Below are 23,272 nucleotides of genomic sequence, written 5' to 3' on the forward strand. Positions count from 1 at the left end.
TAAAATAAATACTGCAGATGAACACCATGATAGCACACATTACAGAAGACTTACACAAAAAGGAGACTTTCCAGCCCCAAATATCTGTTATCTCTGAACTCAACAGCAGCATCAGTGAGAACACTTTGGCCAGGACCATGCCTTCCTTATTTTCTCAGCTCTTTGGCAGTAACAGCATTCTTTCCACTTCTATAGCCATTACTGCCAGTCAAGGTGAGAACTACAAGAGGAAAATGCCTGGGAGGGCAGGACAGGTGAGAGAAGCAAGGGTTTCAGCTCAAGGGAATCTCTCAGCAAAATCAGAAGGGAGGTACTTGCTAATAGGTCTTTGGCAAGCAGTGTGAGCCCTGCCTACCAGAAAACCTCAACAGGTACCTGGAAAGGGTCCCAGACATGGAATTCAGCATTCCTTCAGCACTCCAGTAAGGTGTTATTTTCTATTGCAGCATCCAGAAGACAGAAGAAAAAGAGATGCAGTGGGGGACAGAAACAGTCTCTAGAATCATGTATCAGTCAGAAAAAGTAAAAGATGCAGTCATATCACTTAGCAGAGGGAGAGCACAGAGAGAGGCCAGAGCAGCTGGTTATCAGAATCATCGTTACCTACTAAACCCAAAGTACACTTGCTAGAGCTATGTGACATGAAACAAAGGTGGCCTGCACCATCATGTTCTACAAAGCTGTTTTTGTAACACTATGGACGTATCATCATTTTCTCAGGTAGAGGCACTGATGCTAAGAATAACATCCAGTAAATGGACGTAAGGTGCAACTACAAGGGTCTACTAGTGTACATGCCTAGATGCCAATACACAAGCTAGTCCAGCCTGCAAGTATCAAGAAATGTTTCTGAAAATAAAATTTTTCCTTTGTGCACTCAAGGCCATGCTTTTCTCATCTACTTTTCACTGTAACCAAATTCACAAGAATTGTAATAAATAAATGGTCAACTTTTAATCCTTTCCTCTAAATACAGATTTTCTTTTTAGGCTTACAGAAGCACCAAGCCAAGCTGAGATACCTAAAAAAGCCTCTTTCCATTTATTTGGAAAACCTGGGAAATCATTGCTAAAATACATATGATCATTAGATAACCCAAAGTACACAGGATGGATATGGGGGTTTTAAGAATTCCACTAGCATTCAGACAATCTTCTAATTAATTTGGTTTAAAATAATAATGCTAAGAATTAGGTCTAAAATAATAAAGAACACTAACACATTCCTATTCACTTGTCAGCTATAGCTTTTAAGGCAGGTTTTTACAGATATCACTTCAAGTTATATAAGCTTTCCCTTTTGTAACAGTTACTTCCATGGGAAAGGTGGCAAATACTGTGCAGTAGTATCAGGATGTTAGTCAATATCTGGATTCACTTTCTCAGATGGAGAATTAGATTGTTTTATAGCCAATTATTTTTGTATGATAAAATGTGTATGTGTATTGAAAGAAGACATCTTTCTACATTTTCCCAGAATAACCAACTTGAAGAAAGCATTTTAACAAACTAAGGCCAAAAGACTTCTAATGTAAGCAGTAAGAATGCTCCAAGTTAAATCACTCCATTACTTTGACACTGTGCTGCTGTAAATAGCTTCTAGAAAATCTGGTTACAATGAAGTCCAAATCTCAAGCCATGAGGTGAAAATTAAAATACATCTCAAGAAAATAAACAACAACAAAAATTTGTTTGCATGGTGAAAATGTTTTTCAAGAAGAGAAAGCAACAAAGTTCAGTGACAAAACCCACCAATAGGTATAGATAAGTGCTCTACTTTGGCATGTCAGAATAGTACAGCATTTCTTGGATACTCACATGAGTCAGACCTTCTCTGAGAGGCAACACTCTTCACTGTCCAAAAACAAAGTCAGACTTACTGTGTTTTACTGCCCCCTTCAGAACCAGGTTTGGAAAGCAAATCCACACCTTTGATTGGGAATTTCAACATTTGTGTGGGTGGATGGGTTTGTTTAACCACAATCCCAAAGAGATGATATATTTTTGATAGAAAAACTTTAATCATTCCATACAATCCACTGATCTGTCTTTTGACTACTAAAACAAATTCACATTATGAGACATGAGGATTTTGGAAGTGGTAATATTTTCAGTATTTTTGCATTGGTGCACATTTACACTCCATTATAAACTACCATATTTATGAAACCAGATCCACCCAAAATTAAACACTACAAAAACAGGAAAAAAGTCAAAATTGAAGCAGCAATATGCTATTATCTTAAGCTTCATCAACCCTCTCCATATGACAACTCCTTGGATTTATTACTGTAATGCACAAAACACAGAGCCTGTCTAAACCAGAAAAATGAACTGTTCCTAAAGGCAGCCAAGAGATCACCACTGTCCTCTTGACACGTACTGGGAATGGCTAGGGAGCAACTGGGGGAAACAGGACAACAACTGGGAAAAGTGCTGTGTACATTTTATTAGACTTCAGCAGGCATGAAGGCTCTTAAGGTGTTTCAGCACGAGTGGCCTCTTACCCTGGATCTCCAGGTATGTGTGCTTGAGCCAGACACAGCAGCAGGGCAGGCACAGCAGCAGCTCCCAGAGCAGCTCCAGGAGAAGGTGCTAACCATGGATGCTGAAAACTCAGCTACACCTGAAGAGAAGCATCTATAGCAAGTTATTGACACCCCTCTGCTCTCAGTTTCTGTTCTTCCCCTTCAAAACTTCAAGGTAATTCCTTCTTCAGGAACACTCAGCCCATGAAAGTATGAAAGTGCTTTGATTGGCATGTGTTTCTTTTTGCCTCCTCTGCAGGAGTAAGGAGGGATCTCTCCAGTAAAGGGCATCTACTTCTGTCTGCCTCCAGACTTCCTTTCCACCTTGCTCAGGTGCTGTATTCCTTGGCAGACAGCCTTAATACTCTTCCCCTTTTTTTCTAGACTTGTCTTTCAGACTACAGCAACTGCCTACCCTTCCAGCAGCAACAACTGAGTGAAGAAAGAATGAGGAAAAGGTGCAGTGCAGATCTACAATTCAGTATGATTAGAAACAAATGGAACACTGCACACCTTGGGAGTTTAGATGTCTGTTTCAGCTGATGCACCACTTCTTTTACAGGCAGCAAGAGGGACCATGCTTTCCTTCCACTCAGGCAATATTTTTCTATATGGACAACGTACCATTCTAACTTGAATTATTTGTTTTCAGAAAACAAACTACTGGAAACCATTTTTTTTTTGTTGCTGTTTTTCTTTTTTTTTTTACACATCATTCAATCTCTCATGAAATCAAGACTGTTATCTGGATGACACAGAAATATACACTGCCGTGTTATTACAACAATGACTTTACACCATCTGAAAAAAGAGCTGTACAACAACTTTCCAGACATCAAGTTTCTTACATCAGAGATGACAGACATTGATTGTGCAAATACCAAACTTCATTCACTTGTCAAGGGAAAAAAGTTTCAAGTTAATCAGCTGCTGATTACATTCTCCTGGTTTTCTTCATTCATTGTTCTCATAATGACAATATTCATTAACATTGTTTTTATTCTCAACAAAATTCTAAAGCTACCAGAAAACCAAAACAAACAGGGAAGGGGAGGGGGGGTGGGGGTGAAGACTACAGTAGTCATTAACATACACTTATGTGCACTATAGAAAATAACATCTCTAGCTTCTATTTTTACCTTAGCAGGAAAGTGGGAGACAAAAAAGTTTACTAGAGTACATCCTAAAATCTAAGTAAATCATACCCAACCATCCACCATATATTTTTATCATTTTAATGAGAATTCTTCTGAATTTTTGTAATCAACCAATACAGCAGAAAATACCTCTGGGTTTTTTTTTTTACACCAGATAACCCAGTAGTGCTTTAAAACTCATTGTACAGAGCTCACCACAACAATTAACAAAGTCTTAACCAGCAGTTCAGCTCTGCCCAGCTACTGAATGCACCCATCTACTTTAAGATAGAGATTCTTAGAAGAAAAATAGTAAAAATTAAATATGAAAACTACACATTTCTTACAGAACTTGAGTTTTATTTTGGGTACATGTAGAATATCTATTATGGAGAAATACCAAATTATGGAGAATCAGTATTTTTAAGTAGAGGGTGCAGATATAAGATTTAGTCCTTTATAAACTTATCAAATAAATGCACTAGGGTTTGCACGGGGATCCTTTTGGTTCCTGTATCTGTAAGTCAGCCAGACTCCCAGAATCTGAAAATAAAAACCAAAGATATTATTAAACAGAGTGTCTCCATCCCATCCTCTAGTTTTACAAAATTTGTTTTAAACATAAAATCATGACAATGAATTTCCAGTATACAAGTTTAGGATATTTTACTGTTGCTAAATTCCCACCTTTCTTAATTAGAAAAAAGTAATGCACCCTCTCTCTCTGAGAAAAATCATACCCTAGCAACAGAGAGAAAAGCAAAACAAAAACCACAAAACTATAAACAACAAAAGCCAAACCCATGTTCACAATGCAATAAAAAATTTCCCATTGTTATAAGTTAAATTATTTTTCTCCTCTTTCCAAATGATAAATACTCATAAAGCTGCTTTTAGCATAATGATAAAAAAGTCTTCCAAATTGTTTCATTTTACTGTTACCACTTAACTATATGGCTATTCTTGTGCATTTTCAAATCTTGCCATTCTCACAACTACCTTCCCCCATCCCAGCACCTTCACATTTTTAGCTGAGATGGCTGAGGTCAGCATGACTCTGTTTAAAGTTGCCATATCTCTCTTGCTGCCATCATGTGTACAAACCTTCTAAAAACTGCACTAAGCAGCAGGAAGAGCATTTTCACATGCTCTACTCCGGGACTAAAAAAGAACTGCTCTGAGGACTTTTATACTCCAATTAATAAAGCAAGTTATGCATCATCATGGTACTAAAGCAAAGAGCCAAAAGGCCTTTTTAATTTTAACCTACTGTTTAAAATACAGTTCACTCCTCATGGAACTCTAGCTTTGCACTACAGGTGGCACCAAAAAAAGAAACAAACCTCAAACACCGTGTGCTAGAGTGGGGAATAGGTGGGAAGAAGAGGGAACAAGGTAAAGCAACAGCACTTTCTATTACTGTTGGAGAATGGTTTATTCTGAAAAGCTTAAACTTTACAGCACCACATTTTAATGCTGACAAAGTTGCAAGAAAAAGCCTTCCTTTTTACAGACTTAAGCAAGCTCATAGCTTTGAAAAATTTGGCCTAATTAATTGACTCCTGAGACAAGACTGTGGTTTCCTATAATAAACCTGTAAAATTGTGTTTCACAAAACAAAGCTTTAGAAGTGGAAAAAAAGCACTCAATTTTCCAAACACTCACTGACCTCTGTGAAACTGAAGAAGAGCCCTATCCCTCCGACAAATCTCAGTACCATTCCAGAATATTCTTCCATTATCGGTGCACATGGTCTACAGTGGAGACTTCTAAGACAATCCTGTAGTGGATACAGAGAGTTGTTCATTTGCTGGTGACACTTTGAAAGCATCTTGTTTGCTCTAGAAGAGACTGCTACCCATGGAAAAAACTCCAGTTGTTTTAAAAACTCCAAGAGAGCAAGTAGATATAAATGACAGTGGAGTACAAACTCTGCAGGGTGCCCTGTGATTGTCTTTCCAGTAAGTTAAGAGAAGAGCCTAGTATCACTGTAACAACTACATTAAACATCTGTTAAAATGCTGCTTTCTGTAACTATGAAAACAGTTGTACATTTTTGAACAAAGCAGTGTGAAAAAGTTATGGTTTTTCACGCTTGAAGAACTTACAGCGGCGCAGGTTTCATTTGGATAGAAAACTCTGAATCCACAACAATTCAGATTTCTCTCAATATCTGTTCTTGCACTGTTGGTGTTACTCCATCCCACCTCTAGAAGTTCACTCTAGAAGCCATAAGCAAATACATGTTACATTAATTGAACTGTTTTACACCGCAAAACAATGGACAAAATCAAGTTGATAATGCCCTAACTAAAGCCTTCAGATCTTGATGCTTAACAGGAGAATATAAATATATTCCTTTCCTTCGTTTTTGCTAAACCCAACAAGATCACCAGTAAAGGGGCATGCAACTAATCTAGCTGGGTCTGCCCAGGCTATACACAAAAAACAACCTGATATGCAAAAACTGATTGTTTAGTCACTGTGCCCTTACCCACTTCTTATGCAGTAAGAACTGGTCTTCATAACACACAGAAGACTGTTTTATTTTCACACGTAACTGCCTAATGTAGTCATGACCTTTCCAGTTACACAAGAACAATTCACTGACTTTATCAAATTGACACCGTGATTACTGTATATTTCATCAGCTTATCTGAAATTGCTGAACACAAGATCTGTTCAAGATATCATGCTGCTACACCTGTAACCATAAACCTAGAAAGGAACCTTTAAAACAAATAAATTTAAGAAAAAAAAGAGTCATTTTAGGAGCCAAATGCATTTGTTTCTAGCTACCACGGCCAAGCACTGACCAAGGTCTAGTCTTTAATAAATAGGACAATGCTGATTTTCTTAAAACATGCTCTCCCCATTTTATGGATGACTACATACAAATACACATGCCAGGAAACTCTTCTTACCTGCTGTTCCTCATTTAGTGCCAAACAGGCACAGGAGACAGAAAACTGGACAATAAAGACTAGCAGAAGAATAATCATGTACTGGAAACAATCAATAGTTAAGGATAGACTCTCAAATTAATTTTGCTTTTATAACATATACACCTAATGGTATTCCTTATTTCACTGGGTAACAGTAAGTCCTTTAAAACAAAAGAACTATGGAAGCAAATTCTGACTGGATGTGGAAAAGATGACCTAAATAATGTTATCAAACCCTATCACCATGTATTATCTCTTTTTGGCTACTACTATACACAGCTGATATTTCCGGGTTAGGTATTTCTTGTCCAGCAAGAAAACATGAGCAGAGAGGTTAATAAAAGGAGCTTTGAGAGAAAAATCTCCAGCCATTTTCTCCAGCTTTAGGGACTCATGTAGTTTCAATACACTTAACTTCAATACAGCAGTAGAGGAAACATTTTTCTGGAAATCACATATTCAGATTACTTTTTTTCAGTGACAGAGTCCTGTAATTAATTACAAAAAATAACTTTAGCATAGATTAAAAATAATAAAAGGTAAGGGTTGCTCTTGGAACACAGCCTCACACACTTTTGGACTACTGCAACTGAAGATAGCATAAAACAAAAAGAATAAACTTTGATACTAAAGATCATGTTTTGAAAGTTGGAGAGTAGTTTCAAAATTTGGCTGCTGTGTTCAGAGGCAGATACTTCACACAATTCAGCTGTTTGTAAAGTGGAGGTCAGTTCTTATTCACAGACTACAGAAGTTAAACATTAATAGTTCACCTATTTTAGCTCTGTGTAGGGTTGAGCACACAGTAAGAGGCACCTGTGACACAGTGAGCTACCATAAAAAGCTCTCAAATAACTAAAATAGTCTTATTTTTAAAAAGAGATGTGAATACTTTTATCTTCAGAGCACAAACAATGGAGGGAAAAAAGGAAACTGAAATAAAGTTAAGTGGGAAGGAAGTCTAATTTAGACTGCACTTGACCAAAGTAAGAATGTGAATTTCTGTTGTTTCTGAAACACCTCCCCCAGCAGTCTCAGCTGACAAAGGAGGTTGTTTACATAGCTGGAACCAGGCTGCAATCAATGCAGTGCATCAGAAGGATACAAAGAATAGCAATACTTGATGATGTTTCACTGCACCAATCAATCCAACTAAGGCAATAAAGAAGAGGAAGACTCCTACTGCAATCACCACTCCAACAACTCTGAAACTAGAGATGAGGCCAAAGCCAATTCCCCATGCTGCAATTCCAATCAGCAGCAGGCTCACCAGCTGGAGGGAAGAGAAAACACAAAGTTAGACTGCATATTAAAATAGGCTGTAATTATAACCAGATAATTTTTTTACATTAAAGTTCTTTTTAGAAAGGTACAATTTTTCTTTCTGGTGCAAAGAGAAGAAACACAACCCTAAACAAACCAATCCTCCATATCATTGTATAGGTAATTTCAGTTCAGATGTTTTAAGGCATACATATTCTCCCACACTGTCAATATGGAACTGTTACAACTCAAGCTACCTTTAAGTCACGACATGTTGTACTGACAGTGACTGACTAAAGACACTAAACTTTAGATCATAACAAAATTGACAAATAAGCTAAAAATCATCAGCTTTAACTCAGCGTGGAAAAAGAACAATTTCAGATGTTTTGTGAAACTAGCAGTATATTTAAAAAAAACCAGAATATACAGCTGCACAGCCCTGAATGTGTAAAAAAGGGCACTTTGCCAAAATTTACTATAATCAGCTGTATTACTTCACTAAAAAAGTTTCTACATACTTGATGATGTAACACAACAGTTAACATAACACAAAAATACATTTCAGATCTGAATTTCAAGGACTTTATGCATTAAAACAATAAGGTCATCCTGTCTCTTCTGCATTTTTCTTCAAGAAAACAGCTCTACTATTAGTAAAGTGAATCCTATTTCAATACCCAAAACACTTATGCTGTTTCCTTCCTTTTAAACATGGTATTCAGGGAAGGCAGGCAGGAATCTGTCCCAGTTACTTCAGAGAAATATTGTTTATATGGGCAGGAAGCTCTAGCCTTTCCTGTTTCCACACCAAAAAAACACAAGCCCAAGAAAAAAGAAATTCCAACAGGAAAAGCTGCAGAGAAATCTGTAACAAAGTCCAGCAGGTGGGAAGCAGCAGACAAAGCCAACCCAGATGTCCAAGGCACAAGATGCCCAAGACTCTATGGCTTGAGACAGACCTATGCATAACATCACTTGTCACATTCTCTGACACCAATTGAACATGCAAGTTTTAACTTTCCAAAACTCTGATCTCACCAAAAAATGCCCAGCTTTATAGCTATTTTAAAAAAATCCCAAGCAACAATATAAAACAGTAGGCACTTAGTCTAGTCCTACTACTTGGTTTCATTTAACAACAGGTATAGAGCAAGCACTTACACTTGCTCATAATTTCCATTCAAACAACGCACACTCCCATGACATTTTACTGCTTACCCAGAGGCAAGAAGGATTAAAAAAAAGAAAAGAAAAAAAAAAAAGGTAATTCCCGATTTACCACTTTAGTATATTTACCCTACAGGTGTTAATTCTTGTTGGTTTTAATGCCAAATACATCTGTCTATTTTTTCCATTTAAGTACATTTTAGAGGAGTAATCTATGTAATGAAGCTTTTGAAACACAGAAATGTAAGGTAACATCATGAAAGCTAGTAAAACAACTAGAGATGCTCATCAAGATCAAAACAGGGCAGGTGGATCTTTTTTGTGTGTTCACACAGGAATACGACTCAGAAAACTTTTTACCAAAAGTCAGTAATCCACACAAGAAATTTAAGAGCCTGCAAGAACAAAAGCAGGATATTTGTCCTACCTACACTCGTCTCTTAACACATAAGGTAACAAAGTAAGACATAAAAAGGAATTGTTCAATACCAGCAGAGTTTTAGGATGATTTCACATTTGTCTTTGTTTCTCTTAAACAAAAAGCCTAAATTACCACATTTACTTAAAACCAAAACAACAGGCAAGGTGTCATCAATCAAAATTATAGAGAGGACCAAAGAAAAAAATAAAATAAAACACCTTAGCTCTAACACAGACAATTTTTCTGAAACCATGCTGCACAAGGCTATAAACTTCTTGGTACCAGTACATTGAAAAATAGCCTTGCTAATCAGACAGTTTATTGCAAGACCTACCTTTTCTGATCTATGCCCACCCACTTTATTTCAATGTCTTATTCCACTGGAAAGATTTATTTTTCCATGTAAGTACAAGAAGCAAGTAACAAAAGAAACCCCATAGCCCAATTTCCAATCAAAAAGTGCTGTCTGACATCCCATGCTCTGCATCAGCTTCTAAGCACTGAACTCATACTGCCACTACATAGATTTTTTTAAAAAAAATAAAAGTCTCACAAGCAATGCCAAATTTCAATTTATTTCACAAAGAAGAGCAGATAAAACTTTGTTTCTAATGACTTACACCAATACTTTCCTGTCCAAGGGCAAATCTTTCACCAATCTGCCTCCAAGATACCAAAATATGTGTTTGTTCAGCTTTGCTCATTTCATAAGAGGTCCAAAAGCATTACATGAAATTAGTTTGTTCTTAAAATACTGAAATCAAAACAAGAGTCAAAATCTCTGTCTCTAAGACCTACTGGATAAAGGTCCAAGGTGCAGGGTACAAGTTGCTTCCTGCTGCCATTACTGATCTCACCTTACATTAATCTGATGATACATGCATAAAATTAGTTGCATGATACTAGAAGTGTCCTGACACTCTGGCACAAAAAGCTTTTCTGGTAGAAGCAGCCACATGTTGAATCTAGAAAAAGGTCTGGTTTTCAATGAAGTGGGGAAAAAAGGTCTCTCTAGACTTTAAATCCATTATTGAACTCCAGCTATTCAGGAAATAACAGAAAATAGTTTCACATTCGATCACATTCAAGTTTTAGAGCTATCAATCTAATTTTCAAGTGTTACCTCCATAATATCAAGGCTCTGTTTTCTTTCACTTGACAAAGTTGTCCACTGTCCAATTCCTTAAAACATCTGGAAATTCAGTGTGATCACAGATCTGTGCTACTGGGCTCTGGCTGACAAACTATGCAAAAATGGCTGTATCCAGTCAGGCAGATCCATGATTTGGATCAAAATCATTACTGGCTACTCCTTTCTTGCCACTTGAAATCATGAAAAATTGACTGTTTGAAAACTGAAATGGAGACTACAGATTTCCTAACCACTCCAGAAAGTGATTTTAAGTATTAAGTTTCTGTCTCCTCCATATGTTTAATGAAAGATGAAATTATGGTTATTCCTTCATAATCAGGTTTGGCATAGACTATCTGAATGAGAGAAATAACTCTCTCTATATATAGTTTTTTAGTGCCGTAATGCAAAAAGAAACTAAAGTAAAAGCACACTACTACAAAAAGGAAAAATAACTTCAGCTGTTTTGAGAAGAGTTTTTACAAGTCTATAAAACAATGCAAGGCTTTGCACTGTTTTATGCAAATAGTGTTATACACTGTTTAGCTACTAGAAATGAACACTCAACAGTGTTTATTCCAGTGTTTTGAGATGAAATTATTAAAATGTAATTTTTCTAAACCTGAAGCTGCTATTAATTTACAGCATAATGTAAATTATACTATAAATTATAATTCACTTGAAACAAAATTAGTGACCCTAACCACTTCAAATGAGTAACATGTACATTTCAAACATACAAGCTTTACCTACATGCAAAAAGGCCATGTATTTCTGTCAAATAAAGGAAGAAGGACTCTCTACTGAGCTTCTGAATGTCATATTTTATTTAGCTGAGAGAACATTTCACAGCAGCAGAAGTCTCCCAAAGTAAACAGTGTCATTCTTGGAAGACTGAATTATGAGTGAAACTTCATTTTACCTATACGAATTTACTTACACAAATCTAGCTTTGGTTAATAACACTTCAAATATTTCCTCTATATATTTACCAAAAATATCTGAAACCACAGAGCAGTTTTTAGGGATTAGGGCTAATCCAGTTTCCCACAGGAGGGTTGGAGGGTTGTCCTGTTAGACTGAATGGCCACAGGCCAGACTGCTGAATTTGAAGAGCAGTAATTGATGGCTCAGCATCCAGGTAGTAGCAGGTAAGCACCATCACAAAGGCTGTAGCCAAAATCACACAGTATATTCATCAGCAACCTGAATATAACACAAAATGAATTCTCAGAAAATATGTGGATGATACTACACAAGAGGAGTGGTTGACTCTCCAAAGAGAGTTAAACTCAGATATACCTTGATAAACTTGAGGAGTAAGCCAATCTTAGGAACCTTGCAAAGTGAAAAATTGTGCTCCTGAGTGCTACAGGGGAGCCTGCGATCGGACCAGTTGAACAACAGCGTTACTGAGATAGACATGGAGCTCAAACTGTTTGTCAGCTTGAATAAAATCCAGGAGTCAGCTCTCACTGCAAACAGGGAAAGCCAAGAGGAGTGCAATCAAAGGAAACACAATGCTGGTGAGACTGAAGCTCAAACACTATGTTCCATTCCAAGTCCACCAGGTGGAAAAGGAATTTGAGAACCTGGTAAGAGCACGGAGTCTTGAGAATGAGAGGTTTGAGAAGAGGTGATGGATCTGGGTATGTTTAATATGACAAAGAGGCTGCCTGGGGATAATCACATACTAACTAAAGCTGAAGGCACATTACATAAACATGCAGTCAAGCTCTTCTGAGTATCACAAATAACAGCTTGGGAGGTTAAGACTGGAAACACATCTGCAAGGTGATGATCTTTGTTCTCACAGGTTTCCAAGAGTCTGCAGACTAAGTCACAGACAGAAAGCTGCTGTTATTCATAATCCCGCTCTGAGCAGGAGGTGCCTGGACTGATGAGCCCCAAAAATGCCTTCCAACCAACACTCCCACACACCACAGCCAGCACTTTAACCATGCCACTCTCTCCAAAGCAAAAATCTAAGTTTTAACGGGTAGATAGGAGGTGGATTTAGCACTGACCAAAGACTTATCTGCACCATCTAGCTCACTGCATAACTTCTAAACTATCTATCAGCAAAACAGCTTCTTACATGCAGTAAGAAAGTCTCTCAATAAAAGAGCAACAAATTACTCTTCAGAAGTGGAATCAAAAACACAACTCTTGTGCTTAGAAGCGATTTAAAAGGTCACACTCACTTAAGGCATGCTCACATAAAAGCCAACAAGCATTACGAGCTAAGAATTTATAATAACCTTGAACTAGAGTAATTTGTGTACAGAATGATGCTGTAAGCACACACTGTCCACAAACCAGAAAAACAATACAAAGCCAATACAATACAATGGAAAGTGTATACGTGTGGAGGGGTGACAGTATTTTGTATTTAGCATCTTCATTTACTATATATTATCTTCTCCACCAATTTAAACCCTAGCTACCTTACTTAAAAGCACACACATGCACAAATACAGGCTTAGCATAATTCAATATATAAAGTAGTAATTTTGAAATTAAGTAAATGCTTTACTAGAATAAACCTTTAGGTAGCACAAATTCTAAGTGAAGATCAGTGATTTTCCCTATGAGACAAGAGTATTTCTACTTTGAAGTAGAAAATACGGGGAAAAAAAAATCAAGCATATTGTCAGTAGACAAAACTTTACTCCAATGTCAGTATCTGTATAGGGAAAATTTTAGGGAAGATTTAAGTTCGAGATCGATGGAAGAGATCAGACTCCAGTTTAGGTGATGTCCCCTTTTTTATACACACATATGAACTTCAGGTATGTTCCAAAAAATAACAGCTTCTCTAAAAAATCTCCTAATTTGCTCTCTTCTTTAAATCAAAGTTCTCTTGTGCACATAACTGCTAATTTCCCTCTTTCCTGTACTGGAAAAAACATATTTCTCTCCACAAGTATCCCTTCTGTACTTATGTGCAAGTTTACAGTCTACATTACAAAAAAGAAACAAAGATACTGACAAACTATTTCTCTATACAATGCCATGAGAAACAATTCAAATGCTAAAACCACTTCCTCCTTTCTATAACAGCAAGCTGCCAGCAAATCTGCTGCCTCGACTAACTGGCAACTTTTTGGTATTTCAGCTAGCTGAGAATGCTGGCTAGGAAGGAAGCCATACGCTGAAGCTGGTGCTCCCACAGCTTCCTTATCACCTCTACAAACAGGAGTTGGTAAAAACTACATTTCAGAATTTAAATTTCATGAACTACTGACTCACCATTCCCAGGTAAAGAGATTATATAGCATTTATACTCATATCAGCAAGGGAAATATTGACAGAATAGCTGTCAGGGTGGATATGGAACAGGAACTAAAACCAAAGAGATTACACAAATTATGAAATACATCATCCCTAACCTCTCCCTCCGCGTATAAGTTCATATTCTACTACTTTTAAGGGTGCTTTAAAATTTAAATGCCAAATGGCATATATACTGAAGGTAGAGGTTTCTACCACTCTCTCCTTCAACTTGGGCAACCATTTTTGTACAGCCATAGATAACCTAGAAGACAATTCTGATTCCTGGCACTTCATTTAAAAACACCACATGAAAACAACAGGTGGTACACAGTGGTGTAACCATAACCTTTAGGAAGTTAAAACGAAGCTCAATTGGTTTCTATCACAGCTGTGAACTACTTAACCTGTAAGCAACTTTATTTCTTCACAGTACTACTTCTGCTTTACTGAGAGCAAAGGAAAGCTCAGGGTACCTCCAAAGGATTTCTAACAGAAAGCAAAATCTTCCAACTTTACGTGACTTCCTTAAATGAAGGGTGATCAGCAGTCTGATTACTGGACAGCCTTGAGACACATAGTGTGGAACAAACTATTTACGTGAAAGACAGCATTCCTGACTCCTGTCACAAAAGCCTGTTCTTTCACTTTCAGGCCTTGTAAAGAGTTATTCACGTTATTTGCCATGTAACAAACTACTTACACATTAAAATGTCACATTTAACCCCTGCTTAATACTCTCTGGTCTTTGGAAATGGAATCTTTCTGCTGTGCAGCAGGAACAAAAAATTATGTTCCAAAATGTTTATTTTTACTTGCATATTTATCCATTGTTTTTTAAGAGGTTATGAAATGTTTTCAAAAAGCCTGGGGAGCCCACAGATCCTTCTTCCACACATCATATCTCCTTCAACACAAAAACAAGGATACAAAACCCCACAACTAATGATGTAAGCTACAAGGCTTCTACAGGGCATTCAAAGGGGTTCTCAGTAATTGTGTTGGTTTTAAAGTGCACACCTGCACCAACAGGATGGCTGAAAAGCAGTATCAAAACACACTGTTTTCCATATACCCTCTTCCTCTGTGCCCTCTCGTTCTCCTGCTCTTTTCCTAAGGACAGGTTGCCTTCTTAGCTCCAAATGCCACTGCACACTCTGCACCAGACAATGAAAAACCAAAATCCACTCCCAGCTGGTCTATGGACCCAGCACCACAAACCTCTGTCACTTTGGCTATAAACTGACACACATCATAGTTGAGGGCCTTTCCAAGCCCTGGAAAAACATCTTTAAATATCTATCCATACTTTTGCTGCACTCTTCTGTGTTCTCAAGTGTGAGTACAGAAACCTTCCCAAAATGCCAATGAAAACAAAAAGGCCACAAGACCGGCATGAACAATATCACCTTCCTTGACTAATACCTGGGAGCTTCTGTACCAGTTTTATTTCCATGTCAAGACTAGATAGCCCAGATTATACTGCCAACTTCAAAATGTTCTTGAGAACAACAGAAATGGCTCCACCAGTCATGACAATGAGGGAGACCAACGCAGAGCAGGCTGGGGCTGGGGCAAACTCTTGATGCTGCACACCTAAATGCTACTGAAGCCTGTCAGACAGGGCAAGCAGCAGGTTATTTACTTCTTACAGCTGAAAATAAACTTAGGACAAACCAAAATGGAACCACACTCAGAGACTGCAGGTTCACTCACTGATGTGAAAGAAATTGCCAATTGTGGCTAGAATTGTGCTTCTCTAACTCCTGTATGTTCGTACCTAGCTCTGTGTAGCCACTACACCAGTCAGGAAATACCTGAGAACACAAAGACCCATTCCCTTTCTCGAGGAAAATACAGATAACCACCCTGCCTCTAACACCAGGTTTCCCCTAAGCAGCAAAAAGATGAAGCAGACAGATTTGCATGGAAGATGCAACATTCCTCTGCATCAGGAACTCTGAAAGTATGACAAACATTATTATAAAATACCTTAGTAATTAAAAACACTCTTAAAAAATCTTCAATGCCTGGATGGATGAGGCTATGAACAACCTGGTCTAGAGGTAGGTGTCCCTGTCCATGGCAGAGGGGTTGGACTATCATGATTTTGAAGGTCCCTTCCAACCCAAATAATTCCATGATACCAAGCACATACAGTCCAAATCTGAGAATTTCTGTATTTATCTTTGCATATTTCCATAATACAGGGAAAGTGAGTTTGATAAAGAGGGCAGAAAGTCCAAAAGCATTTTCAATAATTACAGCACCCAGAGAACAAGAAACAGTGATAGGAAAAACAAAACAAAACAAGTCCAAAAGACTCTTTCAAACACAATGCTTTGAAAATGGATTAGACACTTAATAGGCAATCAAAAAAACAGGTTCAGAGAACAAAGCAATATAAAAAATGAATTATTTTGATACGGTACTTTCTAGTGTTACAAGTAAATGTGGATGCTTTTATAGAATAACTTTGTGCTACTAAAAAAATACACATTTCTAATGGAAAAGGTGCTGTATGGTTTAATTGAAATCAAATGGCTGCTCTAGGTGTAAGAAAAACATAAAGCCTGCTCATCAAAATGTGAGATGTTTACATACTGCCAACAAACATTTCATGTTTTCTGCTGCAGCAATAATTAAGTAGCTGCTTAGGTGACAAAATCAGCACACACCACTCAAATGAACTGTCAGTATTTTTTTTTTATTTGAATATTTAATCTTGTGCCTCACCTACCACTTCAACCTTTCACCACTAGTTACGGACTTCTCTCTCAGAAAATCAGATATGAACAAAGGTATTGACTGTCTGCACTTCAACACAAACACTGAAGACTCCGTTGGAAGTTTAAGCTACAATCATATCTCTGAATTTGGATAAATTCTGTGGACAGGCACTTTAAACAGTTTGTATAGATTTGCTATTTGATGGGCAATGTAAATATGACTGACTAAATAAAAACGAAATAGGCCAGATACCCAAAATTAGTATTTTAAAGGTTCTTGTATTCAGTTCTTCCATGTAAGGCTTTATTCTGACAATATACATCATCACATACCCAGTCAATAAATAGTCTCAATTTTTTTTTTCTATTCTTCCTCTACCTGTAAGGAACCATACCGAAGTCAGCAAGACTCAGCATAGATGTCAGAATTACTCATACAAAATAGACTGAAAAATAGAATCAGGGCCTAAGGACACCAATTTAGTCAGGAGAAGAACCAAAAGTCATCATCAAAGTAACATCTGAAAAGAACATTAAGTGAGCAATTAGGTTACTGGTTTCTTGCCTTAAACCAGTAACTGATTTATTACTGCCAGGACATACATTTTTCTTGGTGTACTACTACAAAAACTCAAAAAAAGCAGTACTAAAAAATAAAAAAATAAATTAAGCTCCAATATAACCTCTATAGTCTCAGAGTGTTTTAATGAAAGTCAGAATATAAACTGAAACCTCCAGTTTTCAGGGTTAATTCATGTCATATAGACACATCTATACCTTCTTACCACCATTACTCCCTTCTCACCACTTACTAGCGAATCAACACTATTTTAAAGAGACAGTTATGAAGTTATTGCTCTGTCTTCTGTACTTTTTTTTCCAGCTGGGAGAAAATAAATCCATCATTCACTGTGCTGCTCCAACCCCTGTATTTCAGGTTTCTGTCTAACCAAGGAACAGAGAAGCCCACACATTTTACTAGAACAACTCTACCAGGCCAACTTAAGTGTTATTTTTCTAACTATGGATTTAAAAGCATTATGTCTTGTAACTTGTCTATAATTAATAAACAATACTAGCAATAATAATTAGATATTCTTGTGACTATAATTTAAAGACGTCACTCCTTCCCTTCAGCAAAAACATATGTTCTGTGTAGGTCAAGTGACAGAAGACCAAGTGACACCCACAAAGTAAAGTCTACTCGAGGAGACATCAGAGCAGAGATTAAGGTTGTAAATATACTGTACAGGTACCACAGACAGAACTACAGAAGTCCAAAAGTTCAACCCAGCCTTGCTGAGGCCAGATATGCACAAAAGACCTAGAAGACTCATTACACCTGGTTAACACATGGCTATATGACTGTAGAAATAAATGATGGAGTCTTTAGGAAAAAGACACCTGCTGTCCATATGACATCACAGGAAGATTTGTGCATCCACCTGAGAATGATCCATACTTTTTTCATCCTTCTGTTACCCAAGGAATGATAGTAATGATAACAAAACAAGTCTCGCATTAACTGAAAAGCAAAATTGGAAGGGGATAATGCACCCATAAGCCACCTTCTGGGACAGGAAAATCCCATGAAAAGTTGACTGCAATGATCTTCTGGGGTCTCTTTCAACCTGAGCTATTTTATGATTCTAACTTAGCTCCATCATGACACTCTACATAGAATAAACTTACCTTCCAACTACAGATATCAAACACCTATCTGCTCCCCTTTGTTCTGGCTGGACGTAGCCCAACAACAGGAGGTACCACAGCGATCCAGGCTGACTTTCGCAGTGGGTAGGCGAAATCTGGGCTGCCTAAGCATGCTCCAGATTTTTTCAGGGACATATTTCATTCCTCAAGCACCTCCAGGGACAGAGACCAAGTAATAGTGCAGCCTCTCTTATATCAAGGTTTCTCTTCTGCTCTTTTCAGAGGAAAAGGGGTGTCAGGTAACCCTGTACACCCAAGAATGTAACATCAACCAACCCTGGCTTCAGCACAGGTGCTTCCACATCCCTTTGTGCTCCATCCTGGTGAGCACCATCAGGTCCAGTTTGTTCTGATGAACAGCGTTAGACCTGCTCGTTCTCCCGTCCTGCCTTCAGCCGAGATCAGGCAGTGCTTTTGGAAAAGCACAGATACAACTACACACAAATGCTGGCTGACCCCAGTTTCAGTCTGCTCAAAGTCACTCCCAAGCACAGTTGTTAACTTGAAATATTAGAGGGCATTCTACCTCTCCAGATGTGCTGTGAGAGGAAGCCATTACACTTACTCCCGTTTCTTGCTATTTCTGAGCCCTTTAAAAATAGACGGCGAGGAAAAACATTCTTGTAGCTACACCACAATTGGAAATTTTATTCTTATCTGTAGAAAACAAGCCCTCCAACATGCTGGAAAAAAATCAGGCACCTGTCTGGAGCTCCCCAGCAAAGTAATTTATTTCAGTTTAACATCCTACTTTTTTTCCCCCCTCCTCACCTATGTTCCCAGCACCCCAGGCAGCCCGACCTGGCAACTCCCTGCTCCATCCCAGGGAACACCGGGGTGCCGGGGGCCTCGTCACTGACCGCACCGCACTTATGTGGGCGCTGATCCTCGGCTGAGGAATAACAAAACAAACCCTTTCCCTGCTTCACGCCTGGACTGGTGCAGCGCCCTTTCCAGACGCAGAAAAAGGGCACCGGCGGGCCGGGCCCCGGGGCCGCTCCTCCCCGGCGATGATCCGGCCGCCGCCGCCCCGGGCGGTCAGCGCTCCCGGGCCGCCCTGGATTTTGATCCCGAGCAGCCACGTCCGCGCGGTGACAAAGCCCGGCCTAACCGCTGTCACCTCCTCACCCCTCCCACCCCATCCTCCCCAGCCGGAAGCCGCGACCCCCCAGCGGCCGCAGCGCAGACCCCCCCCACCCCCGCGGCCACATCCCGCCGGGAGAAGCGCAGCGAACCCCGCCACCTCCCCTCCCCTCCTCAGCCCAGCCCAGCCCAGCCCAGCCGGCGGCGGGAGCGGCGGGCCGAGGCAGCGCCCGCGGGCGGGCCGAGCGCGGCGGGCACGCACCGTGTAGAGCAGGTTGAGGGCGCACAGGCAGTTCTTGGAGCAGGCGAAGCCGCCGCACGCCATGGCTCCGCCACCGCCGCCCCGCGCGGCAGCCGCTCCGCCAGGAGGCCGCGGCCCCGCCCCCGGCCGCGCGCGGGTGCGGCCGCAGCAGGTGAGCGGCGCCCGCCGATTGGTCGCCGCGGGGCGCAAAGGTACATGTATGCAAATGAGTCTGTGACGTCAGTGCCGTCACCCGCTATCCGGCGGCTCGCGCGGTGCGGGCGGGACCCGCTCAGCTCTGCGGTGACCGCACGGGTCCCGCTTCCCGCTCCCCCTGCAGTGGCCACACGAGCCCGTTCCCTATTTCCCGTTCCCCATTTCCCGTTCCCCGCTCCCTAGTCCATATTTCCCGTTCCCCGCTGCAGTGCCCGTACGAGCCCGCTCCCCGCTCCCCGGCGCGGCACCGTTCTGCTCCCCGCACGAGCGGCGGCGCCTCCCCGGTGGCGGCGCGCCCCCATAAACCATGGCCTGCGTAATCCCAAAGAGAACACCCAGGGATTTACTTGTACAGACCGTGAAAGTATTCGGAGTGTTGGTAGTTTTATCAGCGCTTCATAGAATCGTGGAGCTTGGAAGAGACCACCAAGTCCTACCGTCAGCCCAGCACTGCTGCTGTCCTCTTACTTCTATTTTGAATGTATTTATTTATTTTTACTAAGTCATCTTTCTACTGTGTCTCCATAAATACCTGTATATTTCCTTAGGTTGAGGGTTAAATATATTCAATTACAATTAATCTACTTTACAGAATCTTCCACCTGTATTGATAATTTCCTGCTATTCAGTACCTAGCTTTTATTAAATGTTCCTATTTGTCTTGAATGATGTCCTGGTTCACAACCATCCAAAATCCTGTCTTCACAGTCCCCGTGGGCTGCAGCCTGCTGAATGATCCTTTATGATAAATACAACAGATCTAATATCTGCCAGCTATTCTAGTGTGGACATGTATTGCAGGATTAGTGTCCAAGATAGTTTCTTATCTTTTTTGCTGGGCTTCACAAAGAGCCATGGAATTGCTTGTTCCTCCCTCGGGATGTCTGTAAGGGTACATGGCACAGTATTACTTTATCAGATTTTGGTGCAGGAGAACTTGTGGTGGTCAGTTCCTAGTAAGCAAAGGAAGCTGTATCTACTTTCTGATGAATTCATGACAATTCTTAATAGGAACTTGTCATCAAAACAGTTCAGGGAGGAAATTCCAAAAGCGGTTTTTTTTTCCTGTAATTTGGCTGGCCTTCATCTGCTAAGGAAGCCCCAGCAGGCAAATAATCCTTGCCAGCAGTGAGATGCTGAACAGCAGCACACTTTGTCTTTCCTAGTCTGTCGCTCAGACCTTTTCTTTCTAGTTTTAAAAATCTTTTTTTTTTTCATGCTTTTTGGTATTTTGCTAGACTTCTCCAATTAAATACAGTACACTTTTTTTTTTCTCATGCAGTAATAAAGACTTGTTGCTTTTCTATTGAAGTATATCTACCTTGCAGCTGCTAGATGGACTACAAATTCAAATTCTGCAATATTTGTGACCAACAATTAAATCTGAGTGCTCAACAGCTGCTGAAGCTTTATGTTTGTTTGTTTCTAAATCTGACATCCCTGCTGTGGAGCTTTGTGAAGTGAGAGGAAGCGTTAAAAATCTGTTGAGATTTTTTTTCTCTGATAATTAAACTGACTTAATGTAGTGGCTAATTTGGTCTATTAGGAATGCAGATTTACTGACTGGAAATACTGCCTTTACTGGGCCATGCTTCTGATCCTTTGGGCCCAGCTCTGGCAGAGCATAAACTCAGTATAAAGTCATTTGTTTCAGTGTAATTTTACTAGCAGCTTGCAATTTTATTGTAAAGACTGGTTTCAGAAATTGTCTGCTTGATATAAAAGTGTATTTTGGATGTATGCCCTTTCCTGAACACAAGCAGCCATCAGCGTATCAAATGTTTTTGTTGGATTTTGTTGCAAATGCTAACATCTAAAGTTACTGTGCCATTGTTGCTTTGGTTATAGTGCTGAATTATTCAACACGATCATCCACTACCCTTCTTTTCAGAAGATCTCTTTCACTTATTAATTATTAAAAGCTCTACCTCCACTTTCTTAATTAATGCTGGTGTTTCTTATTAAGGGACCCAGCTCCTACAGCCTGTTGTGGGTGGGAAGTACCTTTTACATGTTCACTGCTTCAGGTAGGCACCTAACCACGTGTGATGCAAGGTGGTTCATACCCAGCTCTGACCATAAACTCTGGGCATAGTTCAGCTGATGTAAGCACTCAAAGGCTCCAATTAAGTAAATAGCTCTATGACAAATGTAGTAATCCTCCATCACCTCACGAGCTATAGGAAAAACTTGGAATAATATGGTTTGGATTTAAAATAACCCTTTTGGTGATACAGCAGTTGGCTGTGCTGATGCCTGTGATTTCTGATGGTGGTCAGGAGGGTGTCTGTGCTCCCATTTCGCATCAGCACTTAGCTTGTATTCTGGCTAGAACTAAATTGTCTCAATTCTTTTAAATGGCTAATTATGACTTGCTAGTTATGAAAATACTTCCTTGCAGTTGGAGAGAAATCTGTCCTTTGTAGGGAAAATACAGATAGTGATATTTGGATATTTCTTTAAGATTGTTTAAGTACCTGGTCCAAGTGAGGATCCTATGTATTTGTCTTCTCAGCCTTTGTCTTTATAGGGGATAAACTCTGCACTCCCATGTGTTACACAAATCCAGAGCTGCCAGGCATAACCAAGAGCAAAATACGCCTTTTCCTTTTCTTTCCTCGCTTTTTTGTCTTTATGGTGCTTATTCTCCGCTTCTTTGCACAGTCTTTGTTCTCCTGCCCTTCTGTGGTGCGTTTCAATGGTACTGCTGGCAGCAGGAGGAGCTACAAACAGTGTGAATTAGTTTTTCTTTCATGGGAAACTGCACTGGGGGGAGACTACACTGGGCACTTGTAATGCTGCTGACGTGCACTTACAAGACATTTACAAAAAGTAAATGCTTCTGCAAATGGAGAGGGGAGTGGAAACACAGAGTTACTGGGCCTCAATGCTGGCACGCTTCTTACTAGTCCAAAAAGCTTAAAATGAAGCTGTTTGTGTAGTTTACTCTTCATTTCCCAGTAAAGTCACATCAGCTGGATTGTTTTCCAGAGGGTTGCTGCATTAAGCCTTTTAGTGTAACACACTAAATGAAAACTCAGCTTATAGGCAAATCTGTTCTGTTTCTGTAGGATGTGGCCTCACGTGGGCACTGCTGGTTACCTATTATCTGCCTAAAATCTAAAGGTCTGTGTCACTTCTGAGGCACAAATTTGAAAAGTGAAGGCTCAAGTATGTACAAAGTTCTCCTAAAGTGTATACTATTGTCTTAAAATTAAGGCAGTGTGACCTTTTTTGTTACTCTCTACTATTATGGAGTGTCTAAAATGTTGTAAGTGAAATATTGTTCGCAGAAATTGATTTTTATCACTTTATTTTTCCCAGGTTTACAATAAGCCATTGACAGCACTTTAGGTATTTAATTTCACTCTTTGTCTTGTAAAGTCATTTTTCTTCCCCTCATTTGTATAAAATTTCTCATGC

The 23,272-nt window shown here is 39.5% G+C and overlaps 1 protein-coding gene across 1 annotated transcript; it reads right to left on the bottom strand.

Moving 5' to 3' along the window:
- Positions 1–1,998: 1,998 nt before the first annotated feature.
- On the bottom strand, positions 1,999–19,851 carry TSPAN13 (tetraspanin 13). Its single transcript, XM_086855183.1, has 6 exons — positions 19,655–19,851; positions 7,714–7,881; positions 6,588–6,668; positions 5,772–5,885; positions 5,333–5,443; positions 1,999–4,206 (listed from the first exon to the last, which is right to left on the bottom strand). The coding sequence occupies exons 1-6, from the start codon at positions 19,715–19,717 to the stop codon at positions 4,132–4,134; spliced, it is 612 nt and encodes a 203-aa protein (XP_086711309.1). The 5' UTR covers positions 19,718–19,851; the 3' UTR covers positions 1,999–4,131.
- Between the last annotated feature and the right edge of the window lie 3,421 nt (positions 19,852–23,272).

The sequence above is a fragment of the Cyanistes caeruleus genome, chromosome 1 (genome assembly GCF_971803275.1).
Source record: "Cyanistes caeruleus chromosome 1, bCyaCae1.hap1.1, whole genome shotgun sequence".
NCBI lineage: Eukaryota > Metazoa > Chordata > Aves > Passeriformes > Paridae > Cyanistes > Cyanistes caeruleus.

Excerpts from the sequence above, each read along its gene's own strand:
- TSPAN13 (XM_086855183.1), bottom strand. The coding sequence starts at position 19,717 with ATGGCGTGCGGCGGCTTCGCCTGCTCCAAGAACTGCCTGTGCGCCCTC. Across the intron at positions 6,669-7,713 it reads ATCAAGTATTGCTATTCTTT|TACATGATTATTCTTCTGCT; the intron begins GTATCCTTCTGA and ends GATTGTTTCCAG. Across the intron at positions 4,207-5,332 it reads TCTTCTTCAGTTTCACAGAG|ATTCTGGGAGTCTGGCTGAC; the intron begins GTCAGTGAGTGT and ends TTTTATTTTCAG.